This window comes from Hippichthys cyanospilos, chromosome 2 (assembly GCF_059441005.1).
Source record: "Hippichthys cyanospilos isolate Australia breed blue-spotted pipefish chromosome 2, RoL_Hcya_1.0, whole genome shotgun sequence".
Lineage (NCBI taxonomy): Eukaryota > Metazoa > Chordata > Actinopteri > Syngnathiformes > Syngnathidae > Hippichthys > Hippichthys cyanospilos.
The window spans coordinates 19,746,891-19,769,062 of record NC_142370.1 but is presented as its reverse complement, the minus strand read 5'-3'; the positions used below and the strand labels follow the sequence as shown (position 1 = coordinate 19,769,062).

Below are 22,172 nucleotides of genomic sequence, written 5' to 3'. Positions count from 1 at the left end.
AATAATTAAATACGTAGATACATATCTGTACATTTGATCTAGGTGTGCTTCTCTTCTATTATAACTTACTGGTTGTATTAAACAGCATCGTGCCAAATAAAAGATCCTTTAAACGGATGTTTTCTTTTGCAAGAAAATAGATGGATGGTTGGTCAACGGGGGGAGCAGACAGCACACGTGAGATCATTCGGCACGGCACGGTGGTTTGCGCGCAGTTATACAGTTCTGGTGGTTAAGCGAATTCTCGGCGCACGGCTGCTGTGCTGCCCCCTGTAGAGGTATACACAACCAGGCGCGTTTCAGTAGACGGGAGAGCGACTGTCTTACTGTACAGCAGACAAACCAGGGATACCGGGGGAAATGAGAACCTGCACTCTGCACTCAGATACTTGCCTGTTATTTGCTAGTACAAACGTGTACTTTGAGTACCCCCCCTCACGCGCGCGCACACACACACACACACACACACACACACACGCACACACACACACACTCTGCTTTTCACTCCTGCAGAGATACGATATAATTTCCCCCAAATCGCACGCTTGCACCAGCAAAACGCAGCCTCACGGCTCTCCAAGCAGTGCGCACGGTGTCTCTGTCTTGTGCGTGCACTCATCAGATCAGCAAGCATTTGGCTCCCTCCCGTCGCTACTATGCAATAGACAGACAGTCTCGACAGCTGCCAGCCCACCGTCGCTGTCAAACGCTTACAGTACATCTCACCTAACGGCGGTCGAGTGTGTGCTTGCTTTTTAAACATAAACTTCCAGACGTGTTAAGCGGAAACACTTGCCACCGGCTGCGTTTCTGTGTGTAAAGTAGCCTGCTCGCGTGAGTTCACTCGGAGAAAAATAAAGCAGTATCTGCTTAATCGTCCCTGTTGCGTGACATAGAGTACACTTTTGCATGCACGTCCGAGATGGAATTATGACTGTCATTTAAAGGAGCGTACACTATGCCCTCCGCAGTACACGGAGAGCAATTTGTGTGCACTGCCGCAGGGAACAGAAGTAAGTGGGCTGCATTTCCGTCCTCTATCACACCGCAAAACAGAAGCAAAGTCTGGAGAAAATCGTGTCTGAATATCCTAAAACGCAGAAAGAGGCCTTACCTTGTAGACGTGTCCCTCCGCCGGATCGATAATTTCGTCTTTAAACCATTAACTCTCCGCCATCTTCGGCACTGTTTGTTTAAATGAAAAACATTCCCGGAGCCCGACGCAGCCAGTTCTTTAAATTGAGGCGTCGCGGGCGGTTGTGGGTACTGTAGTTTATTTGCGAAAGCGTCGCTATTTCAACCTTGCTGTTCAACCCGGAACGTGACTACAGATAGACCACACCACCACGCCGGAGAAAGCAGGGGAGGCGTGAAACTCAATGGGGGCGTTCGCTGTCTGTCTCGCCGCTTGCAGACGGGTGTCAGCGACTTCTGCAGGTCGGCCAAAGGTGACAAGGAGTGAACCTTCACTTGACCTCCAGACTTTGCAAATGCCTGGCTTGGTTAGAGAAATGAATTCAAGAATGAGATAGACGACTTTTTGACCTAACAGCATCTTCCAGATAAACAATCATAACGATCTGGTCTAAACTCAATTAGGCCACAATATTGAAAGTGAAAAAAGGACACGGTAACTACAAAAATTCTTTCAAATAAAATTGTACGGAAAAAAAAGACTATGCAAAGGGTGGATTCAAATATATAATCGAGGCTTTTATCTGTCCTGCCCCACTGTTTAGTGATCGTTGAAATATATGTGATGAAAGGGTCATTAAACAATATTTTGCAGTTAGTTATTGCTCTTTTACATGAGACTTCATCTCGTGAGCTATTCATCTGTCCGTCATTGTGTTTAATCGACTGCATTTGACCCCGTTAAGTGCTGTTAGTGTAATTTCATTGACTGAAAACGAAATGTATGTCGTGTTTATACATCTGTTGATTCATTTGTTTCTACGCTACTACTGAGCCAAGGATCCTACTTTACATCATAAAAACCTCAAGGCCATATCTCATGCCCAAAGAGAAAAATCATAAAATGTGTGAAAATTGAAACTGATGACCTAGCCTCAACTCACAGTTGTATTTACTCAACTGAAATCTGTAGCTGTTTCGTTGAACACAAAGCTGATATAGTCACAGGAAGCTATGACGTATTCTGTTGTATGAATGACAACTGGTTAACTGAACGCTCTGCCATATAAAGGAATGGCATTAAATTATGTGTCATTACACATCGCTGTCATAGAAAGGCAAAAAAGAAAAAGAAAAATGTGATTCATTAATCATAGTTTTTAGACCGATCGTGTGCAATCATTTGGCATGTCTGATACTGGGTTTGTATGACTAATTTACTGAGCTACAAAATGAATTCTGTTTGTCACATGAAATGGCGTGATATTAATGATGCTCATCATCATTGCATGATATGTCTTTCTGTAAATGAATATCAGCTCAATGCGTTTTTGGCAAAAGTCTTACGTATGTCAAGTAACACCAACAAATAAATGTAGTTTAACATATGAAACGAATCAGAGTGTATGATTTACCTGTCTGTTATTTTTCATCTCTAATTGTCAAGTGGTACACAATGACTTGTTCTTCAATTGGAACTCTTGGCAGACAACAAGTCGTACCCGAAAATGTCATTCACCAAGCCAGCGCTAGCCTTTCGTGAACTGGCTGTGTATATTTGACAGGAGGGACTGCGGCTCCTTCGGGCCAACCATCTCTTAAAGATGAGACCCATATGCAGGCTCCATATGCGAGCTGGCGACTCCAGCATGGAGCACTGACGTCTTTGCCAGGTGGCTTATGAATTGGGACGCGTCGACACAGCGGCCCGACTGCTGCCAAGATACACTAAGCAAGGGACAGACAGCAGCAGAATCCGTCGTCATGGTGATACCAGGCAGACAAGAGCACAGATAGCTGGATAGATGCACACACAGACTCACGCACACACATACACACACACAGTCAATATAGCCTGTTGTATCATTGACAGTATGAAGGCAAGAGGACGAAAAGAGAAGGGCAGGAGAGAATCGGGACAAGATGATGCGATAGAGGCATGTAGTTTTGAGTCAGTAAAGGACGAGATTACAGATAATGATAAATGCCGCCTATTTCCGATAGATGGGAAGCTGAGAATGCCAATAAGACAAAAAGTAAAGAAAAAAAAGAGAAGAATATTTGTTATTAAAGTAGTGTGACATCTGCGCAAACGTGCCTCTGAAAGTTGGTGATGAAGAAAGTTAAAGGACTAGAAAGAGTAAGGAAATGTTGGAATAAGGTTGTGCTGGAGGTCTAAAGTAATTAGCCTTATAGGGCAGGCTTAATTCATCAGGCAAAATGAAAGGGTCTGCCAGGAAGAATAAAAGGAGATTAGACGAGATCCCAACGAGGGATTCATAAATGTTACTGTTCTTGAAAAGCAAAATTACGCAAAAAGCTTTTATAAGGTTGAGACAGACTTTTGAAAAGGTGCCTTTTGGTGCCTTCTACAGACTTCAAAGTAACGATAAGTTTCACTACAATTGATTTGATGCATTTCTACATCAGAAATGCATGTTTTAAAAAGGCAGGTTTCAGTGCATGGTACATGCTACGCGTTAGATCAGTATCCTTGGATTTTGTGGGTCAAGTAATGAATTGTCCATGGATGGTGTAGTGGTTCACTCACCCAACTTCTGTGCAGGCAACATGGGTTCTCTTCCCATTGAGCAATGATGTACAGTTCCGCTCACCGTTATTGTCAGCCAGGAAGTTAATCTACATAATGCGCAATACGTTATGAAAGAAAAGTGTCGAGTGAAACATTTTATTTCAACTGAGAGCTTGTTTTTTCACACAAAAGGGCAAATACATTACAGCAATTTTAAACAATAAACAATGGGAGAAAAAAGACAAAACATTAAAGCATGCTGTGCCACTGGTCTTGGTACTCTTTCCTCAGCACAGAATCACCTTGTGACTCATCTTTGGTAAGGCGCTAATGACAAATACCTTTGATAAACTGTCCGTGGTCAGGTTATATGAATCAATGAATTTAAATGTTTTAAAAAAAAACATCTGCTATTCCTTGTTCCTTTGTCACGATGCTAAATTCAAAGGAACTGTCTGAGGACATCAGAAGTGCGATAATTCACAAACACAGTTATAAGGTCATCTCCAAAGCCCTTGGTATTGCTGTATGAACAGTGCTTAAAGGTATCAAGAAGATTCACCAACACGAAACGGTCAAGAACCTTCATGGACATGGGCAAATGAGAAAACTGATGACATAAGTCTTGGAATGTTGACGCTAACAGTGATGAAAACACCATGTCTAATATCCAAAAACCTGTAAGCAAACGGTCAAGGGCTATGTTTTCAGCAAGTACCATTCGCCACACACCAAACAGTGCTTTATGGACGAAGGCAAAGGAAGACACGTTTGCGGGGGAAAAGACATAAAAAGGAACCACTATTCTTTGCCAGGGTGTACCTGGACAAACCATTCTTTGCCAAGGAGTTCCTGGACAAACCATTAACCTTCTGCACATTAACGATTTGTTTTCAGATTGTGCAATGAAATCTACAAGGAAAAGAACGCACCTCCAACAGTTAAGCATGGTGGAGGATCCATAATGCTATAGGGCTGCTTTGCGACATCTGGTACGAGAGGCCTTGATCGTATCACAGGAATCGGAGAATGATCAAAACATTCTAAAGCGACATGTCCTACCCGGTGTGAGAAAACCTGTTTTGAGTTGAAGAGCACGGCTCCTCCAGTAAGATAAACACCCAAAGCACATATCCAAAGGCACGCAGGAGTGGTTGAAAAGGAAAAAAGTGGACTCATGTAAAATGCCCAGCAACGAGTCCTGATCTCAATCTCATTTAAAATCTTTGGTATGAGCTGAAGTTTGCAAATGAGAAAAAGACTACTTGCAAACATTAATGAGCTTGAAAATTTTTCCAAGAAGAAGCGGGAAAGACCATCTGAGAAGGGCAAGAAGCTTATGGATGGCTACAAGAAACGTTGCTTGTAAGCTGTCATTGCTGCCGAAGGGTGTGCAACCAAATGTTAAAGAGGGTCTCATTATAGCTTCACATGCTGCGTTTTCTTTTCTTTTCTTTGAAATGACAAAACGCAAGTTGAACAAGTGGTCTCTTTGTTAAACTCCTTTGAACATCCAACCAAAAGACCCTAATGATATAAATTTGTTACATTTTCATTTATTTCTGAAGCTTTTGTACAGATCAGGAAAAAATGAATGGATGCCAATAATAATGGTGAGAATTATGGTAAATGGAAGTGTTGTCCCATGTAAATCACCCTACATGCTGTATAGCATAAAACATTGCCTTTTGCCCAAAGTCAGCTAAGATCCCTAAACAAATCATTATTATTTCATTTTGAATACTATCGCACCAACGATGATCAAGGTAGCTGGGTTCAAATCTAGACAGTACACCTAGCAACTTTGTGGAATGATTTGTCTTCATGAAAAGAATAGTAGTAACAAGGGTGCTTGGCTTCAAAAAGAAATTCAGGTTTCAAGAATTTAGAACATCCAATATTCATGTTAGAATTATTGGCCAAGAAGGTTTCAGGTTTCATTTCTGAATGAAATAGCACTGTGTGTTTTATTTACCTATGTGGGATTCATTGTTGATACTCATCCTGCGAGGGATTTGGAGATTGTAGAATGAGGTGTGGGAGGGTGAGAAGTAGAAGCTGCTTAAAATTCTTAACAGGTAGAGGTGAGGTTTCAGGAAGATAGTACAACAGCAAATGCATGAACACACTTTTCAGTATCACCATTGATAGAACCTCATGTGGATACAGATAGTGAGGTGAAATTGCTCATTTGAAGACCTTTACAAGGCAGTGGATTTCGTAAGACTACAAGTGTCAGATATTACTAATCCACCTGGGTAAGAATATAACAGATGTGTTGGTGTTTTGGGGTTGGCTCTTTATTTGTGCTAATACATTTTTAAAAGACGAAAACAAAAAAATATTGTCATTACCATGTCAACATTCATATGGATTCGGTAAAAATGCATCACAAACACAAGAGACTGCTAGATGCAGTTCACTCAATGAGTAATCACTCCCTCGTGACACCCTTAGTAGTCATGGTAACAGATGTTCTTCTCACATTGTTGGCACATCCGGTAGTAGAGGGTGACAGGGTGGGCGGTGGCTCATTTGCATTAAACCGAACCGCCCACCCAACCTGAGTGATTTCGAGCGGAGAAATAGACATGAACGTCAAAAAATCCCATCACTGGAATATCTGCGCGTTGTCATCTGTCAAACTGAATTTAGGAACCCAGTGCAAACTCAACACAAAAGAAGAGTGCGGTAAAGGAGAGAGGCTTGTAACACTGGAAACACTGTTTGAGTCCATGTAAATCAGTCATTCTTTATGCTACACGTCTCAAAATCTGACATGTTGTAGTATCCATATTTGTCTGCTAAAGTATAAATGATGTACATTTAAGACATCTACTTCACCATCATAGGTTAAGCAAATAAATTTCAGGTACAAAGCGGTATGCTAATGTTACAACCTACCCCAGTACTGTGGGTGAACTGTAACAAAAAATTATTATGCTTAAAAAATCCCAAGTAACAAAATCTAAGGAATCACTTTGCGAAATAATAAAGGAACAATGAACTTCTAAAACCACACAACAATAAGGATATAATGAAAAACATGTTTAAAAATGAATAGAAATATAAAACATGAAAAACTGTATAGACTATACAGCAAAAATAAAACAAACACAATCAAAAAAAACAAAAAACAACAACTCTAGTTCCTCAAGAGTCATATCCTGCCTGCGTTCAACTTCTCTCATTCGAAACACACCAAATTCAAATGATTGTCCCATTAGCAAGCCTATTGTCGATCCTGATCATTTACTGTAAATCATGTGTGTTGACCTAAGGAGAAAACAGGCAGGATGGGGATCTCTGTTTAATCAGTTTGGAGATTGTGGCTAATGTAGTAGTCCATGTCTGGGGCGCAGACTCCATGGGAACAGAAAGCCCTAAAAAAAAAAGTATCACTTTTTAAAAACAATTTCAACACCACCTCCCCTCCATGCCGGGCACCCAAGCTAAACTTTTTTTTAGCATTTAGCTGCAACGCTAACGCTAACACAATCCATCAAACTGCTTGAGGTCATAAAAGTGAATCCATTATATCTATGATGAACAGATGCAAAAAGGAACCCATGTGATTTTTCTTTTTACTTTTATATCTGAAAAATAGTAGTCCGACTCCAGAGCAGACAGTTTGCAACTCATTATTTTCTATAGCCACTTATCCTCTCTATAAGTGTAGCTGGTTTGCTGCTGCCTTTCCCAGCTGTCTGCCCTGATGCTCTGTGCACACAGGCACAGAGAGAGCATGCTGGCTCCACACAGAGAGTCCGGAGTGAGCTGGAATTGAGCTCAGGACTCGGAACTGTGAGCCGAACATGCTAACCACTCTTTCTCCGAGCAGCTCCTCACTAAACTAAATGAGCTTAATTTGTAAGTGGCCATGTACTGGAATGAACCTGGTAGTGTGGCAGTGCTATGTTGAACTCTGACACGTTGTCGCCATCTGGGTGAAATTTCAGCTCCCTTATGTCTTCTTTCACTGCTTTTCCGTAGATGTGAAATAGCTTTGACGTGAATCTCAAAGGATCTGACAAAATAGCAAAAGGGTTTAAACGGCGAAACGAAGACACAGGGAATCTCCATTTTTCTTTTTTTGAAAGCAGTTCACTATAATAAGTTCTATCAGCGTAAATCTTTCTGTCTTAATTAGGCTACAACTGTTGCAGTACGTACACTCACAATCACACACACATTTTGAAGGCAATAACCATTAACCATAATTGCTGTAACTGATTAATGAATGGCTATTTGGACAAACAGTGATTAGGAAATGAATTGTGCACTTTAACTGGCAACATGAACTCTTTTGTTTATTTCTGTCAGAACTTGTTCAATCTGATGGAGTCAGTTTTTTCCTTCCCTCGCTTCCTTGAGCCTGTCCTTTTAACTCCCGTCTTTTTTCTATTCCCAGATCTCTAACGCCTCCAGATGTTTCCACCCCTTGTATGCTGTCCTTCAACGTTGTCCACCTGCTCTATTGGCCACCTCAAACATCCCACTCTGGGCTGCTGGCCCGCAAATAGCCGCGAGGTCATGAGCGTCTTAGGTCAGATCCCTTCTGCACTTCACAGAACACTGCGCGGAAAGAAAGGGGTGTGTGTGTGTGGGGGGGGGGGGGGGGGGGGGGGGGGCTGTCTCGGAGAGCAGCTGCTGCCCAATTTGCTCATCTGAGACAATCAATGAAAACAATGCTGGAGGAATACAATCTTTTACAAGAGATTACACGCACATACCTGCGCACGCACACGATCCTTCCCAACTAATTGGTGGCTATTTGTCTGCAAGTCTGGGATTACATGTCTTATTAAATACAGAATTTTAAATGAGCTTTGTTAAGTAAGAAAGTACTTTGCTATTAATGAAGTTCATTTATATGGAAATTACACTTAATACTGACAATTAACAGAAAGATTTATCCTGGTTGGTTGTGAATTCATACGGAAAAAGACTCTCTTCGCACTTTTTTCTTCTGGATTATTTGCCTCTCAATTACAGAACACTCCACATTTTTTATGCTGGAGTTGTTGATGAGTTTGTGTATGCTTTATGGAGAACGCGTCTGTTAACTCCCGTCCTTGTGGTGACCCTGGAGAATTGGAGCCTTCCTCCTCGCCTATTACAAGACTCATCATGCTGTCTGTTTGGTCTAAGAAAAGCCATTACTCCGGAGCAGCTAACACAACGTATGCGCGAAACATCAGGTGCCCCCCTTCTCTTCTGACGAGAACACTCATTTCTCACGATAGAAGAATACACATGTCATGTTGGTGTCACAGCAGTCCGGTTACACAAGGTCCGTGCGATCAGGGCCAACGTTGCGAAAAACAGGCCCAAATTTAAGTTTATGATAACTGTCAAGTGATTTGGTTGATTGTCAGTTGAGTACTTAATCAACGGAATCAAACTAAGTCAGTGCTTTATGCTGCGATATCCCTGCAGATCGCTTGTTCGCCAAGCAAACAAAGCTCAGCAATGCCCCCTGGTGCCACGCCGTAACCAAGAAATCCTAATATTTAGTTATACAGTATGTCAATCTTCTTTTTGTTTATCCTCACTCCAGTTAATGGTCGTCAGCCTATTACAAGGTTCATATGGACAAAAGTTTCGATACACTTACATTTGAAAAGAAAAACAACAACAACAAACATTAAGACGAACAATAAAATATTAAGAACCCGCGGGGATAATGTGGTTCCAAATGTCATGTTCCTTCGCATAAAATTGACATCCTTGGTGCTATCACCACATCAGAAATGAGCTAACTGCCCAAAAACTACTGTGTTCTTTTGATTTAACCCTTTCACTCCTGTTGGGACAATCCGTCCCACAGCTTTTCAAAATATCGCAGTAGGTATAGGAATTGTAGCAATAACATAAAATAAAATGGCATCCCCGTGGCTCATTACACATCCATATACAGATTTTCATGCCATTTATCAATTTTTCGATCCACAAGGGACAGTAAATTGCGTTGTACATTTTTTTGTGAATTAACAATCTGGTACTGCGGAAATGCATTGATAATACGTGCTATATATGTGTATTACTACAGATTGTGCTATATATGTGTATTACTACAGATTACACTAGTTACTATATACTGTAGGCGTTTGGTGATAATTATTGGGACGTTTTTTTGTACAAGTATCGTGGTCTATATGGGATAGACTGTATATGGGATACAGTATAGTATACTGTACACCAAAAAAAATACTGAGTATACCATCTCGGTGGTCTGTAGGTACATATTTATACGTGCAGATGTTTTAATTGGCAACAAAGTAATTTCCACTTCTTTGACACTAATTGTACGTATCAAGATTCTTTGGGCTCTACGGTTTCAATGGTATTTTCGTGTATAGTGATAATATGGTAGCTACTATAGACCTAATCTATCGAAGTGAGAACTTAACACGTTTTCCTAGTATCTTATACTGTTAAACAATTAATATATGCCATAAGTTTTATTTTTTCGAAAAAGAATCGGTAGTGGAAGGGTTAAACTGATTCAGCCTGGGTCAAAACACTTGTGTAACGAACAAAAATCTTCATGTAAACATTTTTTTAAAGTGACAAAATGTGATTGGAACACACAAGAATTTACATAAATATATTCCATATTTATATATACCATCAGGCCATTTCAGAGACAACATATTCAAAAAAGAAATTGCACAATCATTCCATAACAGGCAAACAACATAAAACAGAAATCAAGGAATACAATTTTTAGGGACAAAGGCATTTATGACTATATGCTACAGTTAACAGGAGAAAAAAAAGGTCAATCCATTTTATTCAAGTGTTTCTAATTCATAGCTCCAAAACACAAAGCCAAATGTTTGTTTCATTTAGGGCAACTATAATGTACATATTTTGTTATCTGGACCACCTAGAAGTTCATATTGTAAAGCCAAATTGCAGATGAGCACACCTCAAAACCAGGTATGAAACATTTTTGATCCCTGGGTCAAATCAGCCTTGCTTTGCTCTACATCTCAGGTAACCCAACATTTAAATTGTTAATTTAATATAATCCACATATTTAACAAAATAACCGGAATACTGAAATGTAAACTTTCATTTATTTATTTCAGTCTATTTGTGGATTAAATAATTACAATAATAAAGTATTACATAATATTTTCTTAGAATTTTTTATTTTTTTAGATAAATTCCAAATTACCAATTGCCGTTGACCTTGTCCATCTATACTTTTTAAACATTAAATGCAACCCCTGAGCACAAAAAAATGCCCATCTCTGCTCAAAATATTTAGCTGTGATTATTTAGATTATGACTATGGAATTGTGTCCAACTACATATCAAATAAGGTCATTCAATTAAAAATACACCCACACTACATTATATGACCACACTAACATTTCAGCAAGCGTCATTCCTGGATTTAAACATTTTTGAATCCAAAACAAATATTCAAACGGTTTACAGTAACAATAATATAACAGACACACCCAATATAAAAATAGATTTAAAATCTGACTCTTATTAGTTATGGGTTCCTTTTATAACTTCGACAGACCTCTATTGGAACTCCAACTGGACTGCTCAATTCCCAATAAGGTGAACTGGAAGGAGCAATCGGAATTGTCATTTATATTTCTTGCCTGTTTTATTTCTAAACTGAGACTCCAAATCACTCATGAATGCCTTCTCTTAACTGGCCCAATTGTCCTTGTGAGGGCAGATAATATTCAACAGAACTCTTTGAGTGATTCCTCGTGAAGCACCCCCACACTGTCACAGCAAAAAAGAGAAGGTCGTCCATGCTTTGTGCAAACACAGAAACATTTAGCAAGTGGAACCTTTGCACAAAGTAGTCTTTAACATACAGAAACATGTGATTAAGCATGTTTTACAGTTTGCAGGGGTGCCAGATGAAGCAGGATATAATTAACTCTGACTTCTACAATCCATGCGCTGTGCACAAGCTGTAATTTTTTTCATTTAACATACTGTGTACAGTAAGTAACACATTGTCATCATCCTAACTTAGGCCAAATCGATTCACACATGTCCAATGAGCAGAAGACACACAAACACACTTCTTATTGCGCCACAGTGCAATAGGCCAGGGCTGGGCTAGTCCGGCTCTCGAGTGCACGCGCCCTGCATTTTTTCCAGTTTTCTCTCTTTCTTTCTCAAACACACCTGATTCAAATGATTAGGATTATTTTCAAGCAGAACTCGTAACCCTGAGGGCCGGAATTGCCCACCCTTGGGACGGACAGTATGCCGAGCAGGGGTGTCCAAAGTCAGTCCTCGAGGGCCACAACACAGCCTCAAGGACCGGCTTTGGCCACTACTGATGCAGAGGAAAAGTTGCTTCCTTGATGCCCTAGAACAGGGGCGTCCAAATACAGTCCTTGAGTTCCACAATCCAGCCTGTTTCTGATGTTTCCCTTCAACCAACACATCGAATTCAAATCAAGAGTCGTTATCAGAATTTGCGAGGCATGCTGATGAGCTAATCATTTGCATCGGGTGTGTAGGTTGGAGGGAAACTTCTAAAGCGGCCTGGATTGTGGTGCTCCGGGAACGGACTTGGCCACAACTGCCTTAGAATGCGAAACAAAAAGTTGAACAAACAAACGCAAGTACAACAGGTGATATGGCCACCGACATTATAAGGACACTTGAATAAGGATTATATTGTTTGGATTAACTGAGCACATTTGCTATGTAGCGCTGTGTTTGCTGGTTCTAATAACCATTGTCTGATCGAAATAAATAACCCTCTTGCAGCAGTTACAGAAAGGCCACTGAATGCTTCTGTGTCTGTCTTTGTGGGGGAGAGAGAGAGAAAGCGAGAGCAAGAGATAGAGTGAGAGAGTGTGAGAGGAGAGAGAGAAGAAAACATAACAGCACAGGTAGGAGTTAGCCATTGTGTGTTCAAACCAACATGCATTGACGTTACAATACAATAACACAGAATTGCAGCCTTCTTGCTCAAGTGTCTGCTCATGCTGATAGTTACGTTTTACTGTATGACTACCACGAAGTGTCAAGGGTAACAGTTTTGCTTCAGGATGTGGCAGCCCCCTTGAGAGCAGGGTGAAGCTGAGAACCAGGCTCGTGATAATTACAAACCCCAATTACAATGTTGGTACATTGTGTTAAATTGAAATAAAAACACAATGCAGTATTTGCAAGCCCTAAACAGCCAGTATATTCAACTGCAATCAATACATCTCAAATACATTATGTTTAATATTTAAAGTGATACTTTATTTACTCTGTTATTGACTCGTTTTGAAGTTGATGCCTGCAATATGTTCTGTATGACAGGCACATAATTTCCACTGTTCTGTGTCAGTGCCACCTTTTATAAAAAATAACTTCACCAAGTGAAAACACAAACAGAATTAGTTTTGTAGGTGAAATTGTTTGATGCACAATGTCAGTTGCTCAACATGCCCCATGTCTCATTTGTAATTTATTGTGCTTCACGTTTTGAATGGGAGACGGGTCAGGACTGCTGGCAAGCCAGTCTAATACTGACACTCTTTTACAACAAAATCACACTGTTAGAACATGAAGAATTGAGTTTTTCACGGATGCTTTTTTTATACCCACTCATGATACGCTTCTGTTTCCAATAAATCTGTTTACCACTGAAAGGGAACTGGTTACATCTAAAATAACATGTGCCAACTAGGTGTTTTTTTGAGCAATGCTCAACGTGGACAGTCTATTGTTGGCCCTGTCCAAGCTTTTTTGGAAATGTTGCAAGCATCAAATAAATAAACAAACAAATAAACACATAAAAATAAATACTTAGCATTTTCAAGATAAAATATCTTGTCAATGTTTGTATTCTGTGATGTATTTACAGTAATTGTGTATGCTGTGGGTTAGAAAGTATTTACAAATCATTGCATTCTACTTTTATTTACATTTTACACAATGTCCTAACTTTATTGGAACTGGGGTTTGTAGATTAAACATGAAAAAGTGCCTCAATCAGTGTTGGATTTCAAAGGCACTGACCATCTGCAATGGCAATAAATTATAATTAGGTCACAGCTTTTACACAGTACCTGAACATCACTACTACTTTCCACAATGATGACTCGGACTGCTTTTTTTCTCCCTCCTGACAAAATCATCATTTCTAGAGCTGTGCAATAATTGCTTTTGGGACATGACCCAGCAGCCTGTTTGGTCAGTGTAACTAATTAAGGCCCAAACAAAAACTAATAAACATACAACCAATCAACCCTGTACAGTTTAAGCGTAAATTAGCACTTCACATTAAGTTGTAGTTTAAATAACTGAAATGTGGGCCTTCTGTGTCACAAAAACTCATAGAATCATGGTTGTACACAAAAGGACACTTTTTTTTGAAGAGTCAAATCTGTTTGGTTTAAAGCGTCAGACTTACGTCTGTCTTGCAAACCAACAAAGAAATAATTTACCAAGACGCAGTAGGTATCTTACAAAGTGAATATTAATACCAAAGAGACGCCTATGTGAGGTTTCTTAGTGTGGTTTTGTTTACATGGCAGTAGACACATTGCTACTATAAGCGGTGTATGGAACATACAGTATGTCACCAGATTTTTCTCAACAGTAACATCTTCATGAGTTTTTAACTCTTCTCGCCCGTGGTGATACTCTATCGTCAGGCTTCACAATTCCATTGGTAGCCCCTGCTGGTGAAAAAGTCAAACAAAACAAAACAAAACAGATTTTAATACATCACATTAGAGAAAACATTTCACATACACCACAAGTAAAACGGACAGGAATCTTTCTTTTAATTTTTTTAATATCCCTACCTCGAGCTTTTGTATATTCTTTTTTAGACTTTTTTTTCTTCTACACCGAGCACCCGTTGGTGCAAAAGCAATGAGTGCCGATGCCTTTTCGCAATATTTGATACAATTCATGGCATTCATAAAACACAACTTGGTAGATTAATTAAGTAGTGCTACATTAGCACTAAAACACTTACTATTCTTCAAAGATAAATCACTTCTATGAACTTAGATGGACCTCAATGGAAAATCCTATACAGCCTGTCCACTATTGCCAATTTTGCATAAGCACCACGCCATATCAAAATGGTCTCGCTTGTCCGTGAATGTTCACATTTCCATTTTGCTTTTCTGGTAAGGCGTGGTTGCAATGGAAAGACCTTTCAGAACAATCTCGGGGGTGCTTCTGAGTCTCGCCGCACCCCTGACCAACGGTTGCAATACCCGCTCCGGGGAAGGAATGAATGGCACCGAGCTTTCCATTCAAATGACTGAGCATTAGGAGTGAGCTTTGTGTGCCACATTCAAAATCACAAGGACACTACTTAAGCCACAGTACATATGAAATTCTAAGAATGGCTCAATGTTGACGGGAAACACAAAATGTGTTTAGTGTATGTAATGTCCCAAGAGCAGGTTTCTATACACGGGGATTGGTCCAAGCCCTCCACTCACCTGACGCCTTTGACCCTTTCCACGGGTGGTGAACCCATTAGAAGGGGACCCATGATGTCTTTTCAGGCTGTGCCCAGACAATCCTCTCGGAACCCCAGCCCTCCAGGCCTGGGTTTAGAGAGGGGCACCGGTGACCCGCATCCAGACAAGGAAAATCAACCAACCATTTTCTATAGGCGCTTATCCTCACTAGGGTCGCTGGCTTGCTGGTGCCTATCCCAGCTGTCTGCTAGCAGTAGGAGGGGGACACCCTGAACTGGTTGCCAGCCAATTGTGGACAAGGATAGTCTTTGAGGGGTGCGTTGTCTGGTCCCTTAAGCAGGACCTTACCCTACTATGGGCTTAAAGGGACATTATGTAAGCTTTACATCATTTTTCATTAAAAATGAATGAATGGAATTATTGTCAATTTCAAAATTTTGCAAATAAATGTGTTCTTAACGACCAACAGTATGTGTTAAATATAATCGTAGGTCAAGTTAACGTTAAATTATTTTACATGGGGGTGGCACTCCCTCCAGAGGTTGCTATGTCTGTTATACTTCCACAGCCAGAGGAGTGTGTATTGCTGCACTTACCGTAATGCCCCTAAAGCTCCCACAGGCGCATGCGAAAAATTACACACACACCCTTTAAAGCCCCAACAAACACCATTCCATTGGTCACCTCTTAGAATAGAAATGAAAATGGAAACGCAAAGGAGGCAGTGTGGTGTAGTACTCGGCCAAGCGTAGTGGGTAGCTGTGGGGCTGTTGGAGCTGATGGAAAAGCGGCAATTTGTTGCTAAGGACTAGATGCTGAGGTTTTGACCCACTCACCCTTTACAAGCTCCCTTTTGTGAGGTTTATTTTTGGGGCTGGTTGTTTTCTTCTTTGATGCCTGGTTCTGGCTATGTTCCCTCCACTTCTTCAATTGGAAATTGATAAACTTCCACATCATCCAAGCCTGAGTCAGGCAGATGGCTGCAAAACACGCCATCCTATAGGAACATACCACACACTTGAACATTATATTTTCATATTGAAACTTAGTAAAACTATAAACTTAAAATACATTGTTTAGCTGAGAAATCTGACAACTGCGTCAAACTGACAGTGTATGAATTTCTTCTTGGAAAAACTTGAGACAAAATGAGTGCACAGTATCAAATGTCACTGTTAATTCATACTGAGATTAAGACTTTGGTTTAACACCATCCCAACACGTTCAAACTCAGTCAGAACGGTTCAAATGTAATCACAATTTTTTATGGGCGTGCACATCCACTGTCGTATGTGCAGTCATGACTATAGGTGTTTTATGCACAGCAATTGGGGTGTTGTAAAAAAAATCCCCATTACTGGTTTAATGACATCTGCTAAATTCGATTAAGAAGAGAAAATCACTCACATGCACTTTTCTAATCTTTCCAATATTTCACAAAATGTTTTGCACACAAAATGATAAGTTTGTCAGACCAACCGCCACGTAACTTGCCTTATGGTGAGTACATTAAAGTTTCCTTCCACGAGGGAGAAGCCTTGGTTTTCTGTCCTGGGCAAGCCAAAGCCAAATGTCAGGACTGACAGAGTGAGCGTGAGGAGGCGAGCGATCACAAAAAGCAAAGCCCAAAGTGTGAAACTGTCATAGGAAAAGAAAAACAGAATGGTGTTACATTACACAAAGTGGTTGAGGACAATGGAGAATATATCAACAGGTTGCTAAAAATGTATTCGCTGCATGAATAATACCCCTTCTGCTTGTTCTCATCGCTGAAGTAGAAGAGGCGTGAAGCATGAAACAGTAGCTCTACCAAGTAGTGAGGGACCAGCAACACAACACCCAGTCGGTGAAGGCTGAAAAAATAAGATTAAGCAAGGACCATCAGGGAAACTTTCACTGATTTCCAGCTCAATCTACAAGTAATTATCGGTCTCATAAACATAATAAAGTGACTTATTAGAAGGCGCTGGTATAAAGAAAGACAATTGACACAGGTCATAGCTCACAAAATGACAAATCAATCAGTCCATTAGCTCTGAAACATTATGTTGTAGAGTGAATTTAAGTAGCTGTTCAGATTGGTTGGCAAGCAGAGCATTTTTTTCCTGATTGGAGATGCAATATGTTCTGTCCTAACTCTGTGTCCGTTTAACCTCTGTCTATCATGCACAATCCACACACACATCCACTCTTAAGAACAATTTAGACCGAGTCTTAATTAAAACTGTAATATTGCTCCTTTAAAGTTAAGAGAGGCATGTGCAAAAAAAAGCCGTAGTGCAGCCGCCCTGGGTCCATTCAAAGAAAATCAGATTGTGGATAACATAAATATACCTTTACTCACTTTAAGATGTAGGCACCAGTAATGTGAACAACATAAAGGCAAATGTAGTAGAGTTGCCGAGGGATGTCCTCCTGGAGACGGGAGACAAATCAGACAACGGATCAGTGACTTGCCTACTTACTCAAGCTGGAACATTCCCCCCCTCCCCCATCTTATGTTTGTCATAAATGCACCGAGAATTATTAAGAAATAATAATTTGGGCAACATTTTTTAAATTTTTGTTTAACCTTATTTTATAATGTAAAAGTTATTACATTTATAGCTAACTTCAAAGAGTAGCCGTTGTCCACATGTTATTTTAGGGGGGAAAGGTGTGTTTCTTACGAAGCAAAACACTTTCCCTTTTTTAGTCTGCCTTGCAAAGCAGACTGAAGTTGTGTGATTGTTCTTTGCATCAATAGATTGAAGCAGAAATAATTTTTGCTTGAATTGAATCCTTTTGAATCAACCCATGGTTTTTCAGTACTGTGAGTCCCAGGGACCAAATACTTTCTTGAGGTAAAATGAGCACTTGCAAACGGGTGTTAAGTGACTACGGCCATTAGTTAATTGCCAACTCCAAAATCAACTGCCCTCGTCACAAGGAACAGTTTAAGTGCAGGGGTCACCAAACCTTTCGAATCCAAGTGCGACTTCTTGGGCACGGTGATGGTGACCCATGCTGTAGTGGATCAAGCGGCCTTCAAATCCTCACTGAGACTAGGACTTATACAATAGGCAAACATACAGAGTTTTTTTGTTTTTTTCAACAAATGAGCCCTACCTTGCGAACTTTTTGAAAGTACAGCTCAGGAAGCGCATGGAGCCAATAGGCAATTTGGCAAATGTAGAAAAACTTGACCTGAAATCTGAGCAGAAGACAGACTGGGTACCAATCATTTGTATGCAGGTGGTTATTTTATGCTATGGGTTATTTTTTTATTTTTAAGTATAAAGTGTGACATAAACACGAAAGATTTACGTACACCATGTGAGTGTGTGGGTATCCCTCCCAAAGGAAAGTGGGATTTTTTGCAAAGTCCTCCTACCATAAATAAAGGATAGGGGGAAAAAAAAGAGAGATTATTTTAAGATACACTACAACCAATAAAAATGATGTGTTTTTACCGTTGTCAAGATGCTGCAGCCCCAAATAAAGGAGAAGAGGTAAAATGCTGCCAACTGCCCTGATTCATTGAACTTGCTGTGTTTGGTCTTTGACAGATGCAACCGTCTGTTAATTTTCTGAAACCAAAGATGAAGACATTAAAATTGGCACGGCGTATGCGAATAATAATATAAAAAAAAAAGACATTTCATTTGTTTTTGCTGTAAAACTGCTAAAATTTTTACTATTTGACTCTAGAGGAAGAAAAAAAAACAGGCAAAAAGGACATGCTTACTGCCCCCGACTTGGGGGGTTGGGGTTCACCCCGGTGGACAAGAGGGTGGCCTCCCTACGCCTTCGGGTGGGAGGATGGGTCCTGACTGCTTTTTTTTGCCTGTGCACCAAACAACAGTTTGGAGTTCTTGGAGGGTATGAGGACGCCACCGTTCTGCTGGGGGTTATCAATGCTCACGTGCGTAGTGACAGTGAGACCTGGAGGGGAGTGATTGAAAGGAACGCCCCCCCCCCCCTCCCGCCCCCCATCTGAACCTGAGCGGTGCTTTGTTACGGGACTTCTGGGATAGTCATAGATTGTCCATAACAAGCACCATGTTCAAACATAAGGGTGTCCATATGTGCACTTGGCACCAGGACACCCCAGGCCGCAGTTTGATGATCGACTTTGTAGTCGTATAATCGGATTTGCGGCTGCATGTTTTGGACACTCGGGTGAGGAGAGGGGCAGACCTGTCAACTGATCACCATCCGGTGGTGTGTTGGCTCCAATGGTGGGAGAGAATGCCGGTAAGACCTGGCAGACCCAAAGGTATCGTGGGGGTCTGCTGGGGAATGTCTGGGAGAATTTCTTGACAGAAAAAGTTTCAAATCAAACCTCTGGCAGAATTGTTCCCATGTCCTTGGGGACTCAGGGTAGACCATGTTCCACGCCTCCAATGTCAAGGTTGCTGATCCGAGTTGTGGCCATAAGGTGGTCAGCGCTTGTTGTGGCGGCAATCCCCAAACCAGCTGGTGGACAGCAGCGGTGAGGGATGCCGTCAGGCTGAAAAAGGGATCCTACTGGGCCTTTTTGTCCTGTGGGACAGCTGACGGGTACCGGCTGGTGAAGCGAAGTGCGACTTTGTCGGTCGCCAAGGCACTCTGGTGTGGGAGCAGTTTGGTGAGGCCATGGAAAACGACTTCCGCACGGCTTGAGGAAATTATGGACAAGCTGAATGGAGTATGTGTCTCGGCTGGCCTGGGTTTCCTCCAGGAGAAGTTGAACAAAGTGGCTGGGGAGAGGGAAGTCTGGGCTTTCTGCTGAGGCTACTGCCCCCGCGACTCCACCCCAGATAAGCAGAAGATAATGGATGGATGATCTCACTCATGGATGATCAGTATTGGAAACAGCGACATAGAATCCCGATCGGAACATCCCATTTACAAATGCAAAACAGTGCTATATTCAGGAGCAAATATATTTTGTCTATAATTGGTGTGAGTAACTTCACTATATTTTTATGTACAATGATTACCTTTAAAAGCAACCATTTTAAAAAAGTCACAACAAAATCAGAAAACATGATCGGTTGTTACCTGAGCCCTAAACACATGTGATGTCATTTTCAGTTGACATTATGCAGGTAATAATTGTCGATGAAAAATAATGACAACATTCTAAAATTAATTGTAACCAAAATATGGAAATATGATTTAAAACTTGTATACTTACATCAAGAATATATTCTTGTATCAGGGCATGAAGGATGACAACAATTAGAAGGTAGAAAAACACAGTTGCCACATCTTTAGGACCATACTGGTAAAGGTTGACTGGATCATTCTTTTCATCTGGAAAAAAAGACACATGAAAGCAAATGAGCGTGCTGACCCTTAACACTGAAAGGAATTGATCACCAGACCTCAAGCTTTCCACTCACCATGAGCTTGTGTGACATTGTACTGGACTGTGATGAACATAATAGCAAACTTTGCTGTAACCTGGAACGCAAAGAAAATGTTAATTGAGCAACTCAGTTGTTGAAGGTAGCATGCTTGGCAGAACATGTCATTAAGTGTGAAAATGTTTAAAAATAACAATGCAATGTGTAACTTCCTTATCAATTGTAAAATAAGTGTAAATAATGTCTCTAATCTGATGAGTGAACAGACAAAAATACAAGGGAGTGAGCAGCATGTATGACTTAAACAAAAGTAAATGTTTTTTAAGGGATTTAAATGTTAAGTTAGGAGTTCAAATCTCAGTTCAGGGCTTCTTGGGTGGAGTTCCATGTTTTTTGGACACTGTTTCCTGCCACATGCAAAACAAGCAAACATACAAAGAACAAAAATAACAACAACACGCATTTCTTCCGTAAACCGAACACCCCAATTTTCACATTGGTGTGAATGTTGTTTCATTATGTGAGGCCCAGGGGAGATTCTGTGATTCCAAATTTTAGAGGCGCTGACAGTGATGGCGCCAATTCACAGCTGATAGCAGGTAAGTTGGGCCAACGTCAGTGAACTTCGGGTAGCTTGACAATCACAAAGCCTGCCTGTGACTCACTAGTGACCAGCCAAGGGTGCACCCTGACTCTCATTACACGTCAGCTGGGATAGGCTTGAGGAAGCTCGTGACCCTGATGAGGATGAGCAGTAGAGAAAATGGTTACGAGAATATATGGTGGTTTGGTTGTCAATGTTGATAGTGTGGATTAATGTTCAGCATTACATTGATGCGTGATGGATGGATACCATTGATGTGTATATACTCCTCATCTTAGATATGTAGTCACTGGTTATCTGCAACTTGTAAGGTGTTGTTTCATTGTCTTCTTCATTTTTATCGTTTTTCTGTTCATTATGCCTATCTATTACCTCCCCACCTATCCTTTTTTTTATGGTTACTCAACTGCAGTTGTTCAATTTTAAAATGCTGAAATCAAATCACATTCTCTTTACTGTCTGTACAATGAATCCATTAAAATGCAACACCTTTAGTCTACAGTGTGGCAGTAGATTGATTGTAAAAAAAATTATTTTAAAAAATAACTCCGAATATCACTTCCACGCTAGGCCCTTCATAGAATCCATGTGCTGACATTCGAGCTAACAAACCCCCGCGTTAGCTAGCCGGCTAATAAACACGCTTGCACCCACACAGCACAGTACCTCAAACATCAGGCCGAGGAGGATGATCATGGCCAGGCACGAGACCATGTCGGCATGGTTTTGGATCACAAACTCGTGGCTGAGAACCGGCGGGCTCTTGTTCTTCTTGCGGAAACCCATGACTCACAGGCGGGACGCTCAGCCGCCTCCTGATCCGGGATGCAGCGAACCGCACCGCTGCTAGCTCTGCTCCGCGCAGCAGCCGATGGATATTTGCTCAGGGTTAGATTTGATCGCACCGCAAAGTCTCTACACGCATTGGACCACTGCTCATGTGATCGGGGGAGGGGGGGGGGGGGGGTGTCAAGGAAAATATTAACCACTTTGTCCATTAAAACAAGTAAAGTAATCCAAGATAATGGTCATTCCTGCCCTAGTCCATTTATGTGGCATCCTGTTGTTTTTACCTAGGATATTCACTATAAACAAACAACATGTTGCTTGGAAAAGACGTAAGCGACACA

General features: G+C 40.9%; 2 protein-coding genes across 4 annotated transcripts in view; both read right to left on the bottom strand.

The window, feature by feature from the left end:
• The window catches only part of LOC148427753 (nuclear receptor coactivator 3-like), a 49,210-nt gene extending 47,988 nt beyond the window's left edge, over positions 1-1,222 (bottom strand). The window contains exon 1 of the mRNA XM_088407538.1: positions 1,115-1,222. The gene's annotated coding sequence lies outside the window, so the exon portion shown is untranslated. The remainder of the gene's footprint in view (positions 1-1,114) is intronic.
• Positions 1,223-3,835: 2,613 nt separating this feature from the next.
• LOC148427752 (translocating chain-associated membrane protein 1-like 1) lies at positions 3,836-21,960 on the bottom strand. 3 transcript variants are annotated; one of them, XM_088407446.1, is made up of 11 exons: positions 21,709-21,960; positions 20,475-20,535; positions 20,267-20,385; positions 18,558-18,674; positions 18,416-18,474; positions 18,214-18,298; positions 17,450-17,520; positions 16,854-16,958; positions 16,600-16,743; positions 15,942-16,102; positions 3,836-7,050 (listed from the first exon to the last, which is right to left on the bottom strand). In XM_088407446.1, exons 1-11 carry the CDS (start codon positions 21,826-21,828, stop codon positions 6,944-6,946), a joined length of 1,149 nt encoding a protein of 382 aa, XP_088263572.1. In that variant the 5' UTR covers positions 21,829-21,960; the 3' UTR covers positions 3,836-6,943. The 3 variants fall into 3 exon arrangements, with proteins under 3 accessions (XP_088263572.1, XP_088263573.1, XP_088263574.1); XM_088407447.1 differs by lacking the exon at positions 3,836-7,050 and adding an exon at positions 10,267-14,343; XM_088407448.1 differs by lacking the exon at positions 3,836-7,050 and adding an exon at positions 10,267-14,340.
• Positions 21,961-22,172: the final 212 nt, after the last annotated feature.

Excerpts from the sequence above, each read along its gene's own strand:
- LOC148427752 (XM_088407446.1), bottom strand. The coding sequence starts at position 21,828 with ATGGGTTTCCGCAAGAAGAACAAGAGCCCGCCGGTTCTCAGCCACGAG. Across the intron at positions 20,386-20,474 it reads CAATGTCACACAAGCTCATG|ATGAAAAGAATGATCCAGTC; the intron begins GTGAGTGGAAAG and ends CTTTTTTTCCAG. Across the intron at positions 7,051-15,941 it reads CAAAAGGGAGCTTGTAAAGG|GGCTTTCTGTTCCCATGGAG; the intron begins GTGAGTGGGTCA and ends TTTTTTTTTTAG.